The sequence below is a fragment of the Vigna unguiculata genome, chromosome 7 (genome assembly GCF_004118075.2).
Source record: "Vigna unguiculata cultivar IT97K-499-35 chromosome 7, ASM411807v1, whole genome shotgun sequence".
In the NCBI taxonomy this organism is placed as follows: Eukaryota; Viridiplantae; Streptophyta; class Magnoliopsida; order Fabales; family Fabaceae; genus Vigna; species Vigna unguiculata.
Genome location: NC_040285.1, coordinates 39,879,289 through 39,888,193, shown reverse-complemented (window position 1 = coordinate 39,888,193; position 8,905 = coordinate 39,879,289). Strand labels below are relative to the sequence as shown.

The 8,905-nt window shown below is 30.0% G+C and overlaps 1 protein-coding gene across 1 annotated transcript; it reads right to left on the bottom strand.

The window, feature by feature from the left end:
• Positions 1–381: 381 nt before the first annotated feature.
• LOC114191992 (photosynthetic NDH subunit of lumenal location 1, chloroplastic) lies at positions 382–1,983 on the bottom strand. The gene is made up of 8 exons (XM_028081487.1): positions 1,848–1,983; positions 1,658–1,757; positions 1,460–1,543; positions 1,232–1,305; positions 1,013–1,135; positions 856–927; positions 671–767; positions 382–584 (listed from the first exon to the last, which is right to left on the bottom strand). Exons 1-8 carry the CDS (start codon positions 1,899–1,901, stop codon positions 481–483), a joined length of 708 nt encoding a protein of 235 aa, XP_027937288.1. The 5' UTR covers positions 1,902–1,983; the 3' UTR covers positions 382–480.
• Between the last annotated feature and the right edge of the window lie 6,922 nt (positions 1,984–8,905).

Here is an 8,905-nt window from a genome sequence, read left to right as displayed (position 1 = left end):
CTATTGAACATGAATGTTTCGCAATATTTATATTCGAGTAGCAGAATTTTTAGGAGGAAGACGAAGCTTTTTCTCCTTCTTTTTGTATGCGGAATGTGTACACCGTTAGAAAGGCTATTAACCTTTAGAGAAATATTTGAACCAGTCAAATCCAATTCCTAAAATGCAGGGATTACGATAATGTAGTTTTTATCTTAAAAAACCCTATTCGATAACAATATATTTTTTATTCCTAAATCCTAATTATAAAAGAGAGAGGAGGAACAAATTAGGTTTGTTTGCACCACCACGTAACACGTGTCCTACGCTCCGTTATCGTGTCATTGGTATTAATTAATGCTATAAAGAATCCAATTAATATTGCTGTGGTAGAATACCTCATTCACCCGTAAAAAACTATATTTACTGATATACAAATATTTAAAAACAAACTTCATCTGTAGGCAAATTTAAGCTCGTCTTGCATTGCCCCGTGACATTTTATATGTCAAGAAGCCTAAAAGATTCTGCTACCACTTTAAGCTCATCTCGTACTCTTTTCCATCGCCTTTCATTGGCTCCCACAATTAACGTGTAGTACCGTCCTGCAAAAAGAGCACCTTTATTGTTAGGTATATAACCCTATGAAAAAGGTCACAAATTCAGATAGCTGTCATGGCAGGTTACTTACCATTTCCTATAGCAATTGTTGCAAAGGAGCCACTAGCGTAGTTTGGTGATGTAAGTATGTATTCAAAGGTATAGTAATGTTTTCCATCTATTGTTCGCTGCATTCACAAGTCAACAATAGTTGTTACTATCAAAATCTTAGACACATATTTAAACACATTGTGAAGAAATAAAGAAAGAAGAAACCTCCTCCATGGCATTTATTGTTGGTCTTTGGTTTGGTGCAGCATATCTATGCTTCACCAAATAGTATACTACCTGATTAAGATACAAACTGGTTTAGTACAAAGTAGACTACAGATTCAGAAAAAAAAAACATCAGAACACAGTTTTGCAGCATCACCTCTTCCAAAGGACCCAAATCTCGGATGTCTTTTTTCTCTGTCGGTATAAATCTCACCCTTACATTCTGTAACTGTAGGACTTTGTCTTTGAAGGCAGAATCATGAGCCAAAAAGTCAAATTCCTAATGAGAGGAGATACATATACATTCAAACTTGCAGGAAAGTGTATGATTGTGACTATAGTTTCTGATAAGATTAACATGGCTCTTATTTCTTACCTTCCACTCTCTCGGATATACGTAAGAATACCCATCTTCATAGTCCACAAAAGCTTGGTATCTGTCTGGTTTTTCTACAGGACAAAGAACAGTAATGAAATTCACAAAATTTCAGAAGATCATGTTATGATATGACAAATCTCTCGGTTTAACACACGAACAAAGATCCTTTTAGTGAAACGAAACTCAATAACACAAAATACGATCACATCAGCATGCGTGAAATACCTTGAGCAAAAACCAAATCTGTCAGTTGTAAATTTGCAGTCAAAGCTCCAACTCCCAGCAATAGCGGTCTTCTCTGGCAGTGGCCTGAAAATCATAGAACACATTCGATGAGTTTTTTATTTTCATCAAATGTTCATCATCCAATCCTGATTTTTCACCAAAAAAAAAACTAGGAAATAGTTCAGTTTAGGTTGTTACTTTCTCCGGTGGAGATTGTGCCCAATGAACAAAACGCAGTGTTGTTGGAAGATGAAGTTGCAGTATTGCGAGGTAAATGGTTTGAATGTGGCAAGTTTAACTGAAAAAGTGGAAAGTAGAGTGCATGAATATGAGTTGTGTATAGAGAGAATATTGTATGAATGAAATAGAAAGAATTTGTGTGACAGACCTTAGGGGAGAAGGAGGGTGAAATCCAAGTCAAAGAGCATGAAGAAAGTACCATACTTCACAGTTCTTCAGAGCTTCACTTCTGAGATAGTGTGTGCTGTGTATCAAAGAATTTAAGCCTTTTGATGTGGCTAGGAACTTATAACCGTATATGACAACCGAACATTTTTTTTTTTTCTCTCAATGGATAATGCCGGTTATGCCACAATGGGACAATGCCTTTTACTTCTTGCACCTCCACAATTTTTCCACTCAAAATTTTCAAAATGACCATTTTATTTTATTTCTGGATTATATGTTTTGGAAATGTTCCGAAACAAGTTTTTTGGAATGAGATTTTCGAAACAAGATTATCTGAAACAAAATTTCCGAAAAGTATGAAATGCATCCAAAACAAGCTTTTTGGAATAGGAATTTCAGAATAAACTTTCCAAATCACATATAATATCTTTTGAAACAAGTCTTCTAGAACACTCCCACATAGTTTTTCAAAAATTTCTTTCCACATTTTTTTCTCTCTTCTTTCTCGAGGACATTTTCTTTCTCTCCATCTTCCTCTATAATAAAAAAAAAGAAAAATTATACGGTAACTCTCAACTTTTTATTCTTAGATCATTAATTCTTTCAAAAGAAAAGACAATAATATATTAATTAATAGTCCACACTAAATTACATTAAAAAAAAAATAAATGATGAAAGTAAAAGGAATGAAACTTATAATATAATTTAAAAAAAAAAGTAGTGTACAATGACGAAAAATATTTGACTCTGTTATTATAAAATTGCCATTAGCAATTATGAGATGCAACAAATAGCCTTGAGACACAATTGTTTATTTAGAGTTACTTAAGGTAGGGTGGGCTGACCCAGAAATGCTCATGATCAAGAACAGGGTACTTTTAAAAATTTGTCGCTACTACTATTTGCACCTCACCTTTTGTATTTTGTTTTTCTTTTGCAAGCCCTGACAATATTTATATAAAAGAAAAATAATAGAAAGAGAATATGAAGAAGAACAATTATATATATATATATATATATATATATATATATATATATATATATATATATATATATTCACCATTTTTATCAATAGTTCCATTATTTAATATTTTTTGTTTAATTGTATTTTCAAAATTCCCTATCAGATTAGAAGTTTCCCATGAATAATTATAATGATAAGAAATTGTGATTTAATGTGAATTGAAACATTTTACGCAAGTTGGCCCTTTATTTTAGATATGATATCTTTAGGGTGTGATAATTGAGAATGACCGTAATAATATGCAAACAAAGAAGAAAGTTCAACCTATTAATTTGAATAGACATTAACAATATTAATTCAAACAATTTATCATAATCTATAATTGGACAATGATATAAAACTATTTTACAACAGAGCGCATAACTTATTTTGTCTCAGAAAAAAAAAAATTAAATTATGTTTTACATTAAAAAATTGAAATTAGTCTATTTTTGAAACTTTGACTTAATTTAGTTATCAAATTTTAAAATTGAGTAAATTTAATCGGTTTAATAAAATTTTGTTAAGTTTATTTGACGTTTAAAACATGTTTTATGATAATTTCTTAAGTAACGTTTTAAGCAAAAATGTCTCATATTATGTAAATAACTTAAATACTATCCTGAAATGCGTTTAAAATGTGAAATAATTTTAACAAATTTTATTGAAAATGATTAAATTCACACAGTTCTAAAGTTAGAAAATTAAATTAGGTCAAATTTTTGAATAATAACTAATTTCAAACTGAAAGTTAAAAGATAAAAATATATTTAAAAAAAAAATTATGTTGTGTTGTGTCATTGTACCATAATTAATTTTGAAATTACGTTAATGGCTATTGTGATTTTGTATAATATTAAGCTCTATTAATAAGTGTTGTTTGTCATAAAAAAATAGTAGAACAATTTCTTACTTAGATCTATTAGCTGATAGGTGTCACAGGAGGTAGAGTAAGAGGTGGGTAGACTTATATTTCAATTAGAATAGTTTTTTATGATTTTAATTTCAGTAATAAAAGAGTAATAAAACTTCTATTTAACTCTTGATAAATTAAGATTTCGTCACATGTATAATTTAATCTGAAAAATCTTTTAGTTAGGGTGAGATTTCCGAGACACATATACCATGTCGAATAAAACACAATACGTTAATGATTTATTTTAAATATAATAAAATTTATGCATATTAAAAAATATATAATATTTCTTAAAACATAATAAATATATAATTAATAATATATAAATTCAAAATAAAATTATGTATTAAATATTATTAATGTAAAAAATTATAAATTATTATAAACACAAAAATATTATTAGAGATCAATTATTTTATTAATAAATATTGATAAAATATTATATATAAATACATACAGAAATGCATGTAATATACGGTTACGTATTCCAAACTTGTACATCATAATTTTCGACATATTAAATTTTATGGTCAATCAGAACCTCAGTAATTGAAGGGGTAGGTTTTCTATGCACACAGATCTATTTCGATGAAGACAAGTTGTACTAATTAATCAATGGGTCTGCTAACCCTTATTAAATGAATTTTAAAATTATTATTAATGTTGTTTTACTTTATTAAAAAAAGTAAAATTATCTATAAGTGTTACATAACTATTGTTATTATAATTTAGAAAGAAATTTAAAAAAATAAAAAAGTTAATAATAAAATAATTTTAACATAGTTGTTCCATTATAATAATTAAATAATAAAATTTAATTTCCTAAGTTTAACTTTCTATTTTATTTTTAATTACATAATACAATTATTTAATAACTTTTATATATTTAATAGGATACTACATTAGTGATTTTCATTATGTAGTTATAAATTTAATTTAAATATTATTATATTATTTTTATTTAAACCAAATCAATGTTATAATATTCATTTTTTTAATATAATTTTATTTAACATTATATTGTACTACATTAATCTTATTATTTTTATTTTGAATCAAATCAATTATCAATTATAATTTTATAACATTTATGGACACTTTAAATAAAATAAAATTATATTAATAATTATTAAGATTATAATTCATTGACACATCTAATTATAAACTTAACCTTGTTAGCATTTCAGTTAAGGATCACGAACGCGGGTGTTATTGTCCCATTGACAAATGCGCTTGTTGTGGGTGCCAGCATCTTGGTTGGTGGGCCTTTTGATGGAGCATCAATGAACCCAGATGTATGATTTGGGCCATGGACCCATCACTGGGTCTATTGGTTTGGCCCTTGGTTCACCTGCTGCTGCCATTCTCTATGAGATGGTCATGAACGACAAACAAGTAATGATTTCTATATATTTTTTTTTAACTTCTATTTAAAGAATTATATTTTTTCAAAATTATTCCTAAGAGTTCTCAGAATGTTTGTTGAAAAAAAAAATATAAGGCTCAAATTCAATGTCGTAGTTATATACTCAAAATTCTTATGTGGATGAAAAGGACATTCCACTGAGAAAGGCCCACTTAGTTTCTTCATGAAATTTAAACCAAATTGAAAAAGATGGAAAATAAATACTTCCATTAATTTTGGTAGTTACTTCTTACACACGTCTTGTAACACTTAAGCTATTTCAATTGAAGTTTATATATGTTTAATGATTAAATAAATTCCAACACAATAATCAATTAACAAAAATAAATAATATGATTCACGTTGCATGTCTCTTGCCATGTGACCATGGTTCGACATGCGGGCATCATGCCATGTGACATGATGACCTTAAATTCTTGAACCTGAATTTAGCAAATCCAAAGAACACAGTATCCAAAAAGAGCATAAAAACCATCAATGCACTGCATACAGTTGGAAGTTGAATACCAAATCTACGATGAATGATTTTATAACAAAAATAATATATGTTTTTTTTTGGGAAAACGATTGTTTGATAAAGTAAATGTTAGAAACTTTTTAACAAATTGATGTGGCATATATTAAATGAATTTTGTGAGTTAAAAAATGGGAAACTGCATGTGTGAGAGAGAAATTGAAGAAAAGGGTTTTCCTTCAAAAAATGGAGTTCTCTTTCACTTGCTTCTTTATCACTTCCTCTAAAGTTTTTCTTCCTCACGGTGAGAGAGAACTACTCTTCAAATTTTCGTTGACTAAAATTTTCGCTGCATTTACCCAAACCCCATTATCGTTGCACATCCAATCCCACCCACACGAAAGCAGTTCCCGATGGTGGTAGACGAAATCACAGTGGAATGTTCGTTGACGGAAAGCATTGAAGTTGCAGGTTAGGTTTTTCGATTGTAAATTAATTTGGGACTTAGGGTTTTGATTGGAAACCATAGCTTCTTGGAGTCGAATGCATTTTTGGGGTTTAGGGTTTTCATCAGAAACTGGCGTGTTCCTTGTGATATGTGTCACAACGTCGTGCCATTGCCGGAGCTAGGTCGAAAAAGGAAGTGTGGTGTTTACGGAGCTCATTCATTTGCAGGTTATTTCAATTTTGTTTTTGTGAGTGTCATTTAAAACTAGCCGAGTTTTGTTCTTTACGATTTAATTTGTGAATCCCCTATTTGTTTTGAAATTGTTTGTTGTGTTGTGGTGTTTGATGAAAGTATGATTGGATGGCTTAGTCTTACACACTCGTTGAATGAATTCTATTAGTTGGAAGCTTTATATTATTTGCATACTAAAAGTTGCAATGCATTTGCCACATAAACAATTATAGTTTGGTGTTTAATACTTTGGTCCATGTTTAAGTGATGTATTCTCTATTTGTCATATTCTTCATCTTTTCATTTTCATTTGGTTACATTTCTTATTATATCTTTACATTGTCACGTTGTTTCTTTTTATTCTCAACTCATGTTAATTTGTATGTTAGTAATTGATTTCATATTATTTTGTTGAATGAACCTATGAATCAAAGTTTTACCCGAATCATATATGCTACATATGTTTTATGACAAAAAATGAGATTAAATTTTGTAGTTATGATTCTATAAGAATATTGGAACTTTTGAAAACTCCCCTTCCACATTTTGTATCACTTCGCTACTAGTGTCAATGGTGAATAACATGAACCTAGTTAACACCATTTAAGAATTTAGATTGGAACTCTATTTTCAAGCACATTCTATTGTGCTAATAATTTGGTTAAAATTTTTCTTATTTTTTATTTTATTTGAATTTTAAAAGTTGCACTGTGTTTGCCACATAAACAATTACAGTTTGTTGTTTAATACTTTGTTCCTTGTTTTATTAGTTTGATTACTTTATTTGATCATGTGGTGTTATGTGTTTTATCCGTTTTGGTGATGTGCTTTTTTGGTTTTTATGATTGGTTTTTTGTGTGGTCATTTTTAGGTTTTAGGGTTTTGCTGAGAAGGCAGAGGTGACAAACAACGATGGGTTAGAACTTGCGGTAGATCAACAAGAACAACTCATTGTTGAACTAGAAGCTCAATTGAAGGAATTGAAAAGGCATATTGTTGATAGGACAGATGAATTTAATGAGGGATCTGGAGGGCGTTCGCATGAAAGTCGTGAGTATTTTGATGACATAATTGGCGATGGTGTTGCAGATGTCAATGGTTGTTGCAGTGGTCAGCACAGTTATTCCGTTTTTGGTAAAGATATGGACCATGATGAGGAAGTTGAAAAAGCAACAGAGTTTGATAATGAAGACACAAATGAATGTGAAGAAAGCAATATGTATGATCAAATGAAGCATCAACCACGATTACGTTTGAAGAGTGCAAGAATTCGAACTCCATTTGCCACATATCAGAGACGAAAGTTTCGTAAATAGATGTGTGTACTTGTTTTTTTGAAATTTGTGGAGAAAATAGTTGATGTATTTATGTTATTATGACATTGCAAGACCTTGTTATGAGACATCAGTTAGAGCTTTTGGTACAATATTATGTTGAAGTACTTACTATGTATAAGACAGATACTTTGTGTTGACCAAATTAGTGTCATTTATCAGGTTTGATGTGTCACAAAATATGTACATCTGTATTGGTCCAAAAACAATAACTGCATTTGCCATTTAAGTTGTCAATGTCTACCACTGTAATCTCCAACTAAAATTTCAAATTATTTTTCCAAAATGTGTGAAGGTCATACCCAGGGACATAAATTATGCACTAATATTTGGATAAGAAACTTAGGCATGTATCCCTGGTTAAATTTTGTTCCAATTCAAATGGGCACCTGTCTGTGAGGACATTTTGTGCAAAAACCTTTACATCGTTGGCCAATTAAGTACTTTGTGATTGCCATTTAAAGTTGTAGCCTTAGTCTTCGCAAATTATTTTTGAACTTTATGGGCTTCCCATATCTTGGTTACACAAAAAAAGTTGTACTCCTTTTTTAATAAAAAAGTTTAGTGAAAAGAAAATGCAAATGAAGTTGCCAACTATGCGGGAAAAGTTGTTGTGCAAAAGCCTTAACTGAATTTGCTATTTACGTACTTAGTGATTGCCATTTAAAGCTGCAGCCTTAGTCAAACCAAATTATTTTTGAACTTTATGTGCTTCCCATATTTTGCTTCCACAAAATTAGTTGTACTGATTTTTTAATAATAAAGATTGGTGAATAGAAAATGCAAATAAAGTTCCCACCTGTCCGTGAAAAGTTGTTGTGCAAAACATTGTACAGCGTTTGCCATTCAAGTAGTTCCTGATTGCCATTTAAAGTTGCAGCCTTATTGAAACCAAATTATTTTGGAACTTTATGCGCTTGCCATATATTGGTGACACCCGAAAAGTTGTACTCCTTTTTTAATAAAAAAGTTTAGTGAAAAGAAAATGCAAATGAAGTTGCCAACTGTCCGTGAAAACTTGTTGTGCAAAAAGCTTTACAGTGTTTGCCATATAGGTACTTAGTGATTGCCATTTAAAGTTGCAGCCCTAGTCAAACCAAATTATTTTTGAACTTTATGTGCTTCCCATATTTTGCTTCCACAAAATTAGTTGTACTGATTTTTTAATAATAAAGATGGGTGAAAAGAAAATGCAAATGAAGTTGTCACCTGTCCGTGAAAACCTG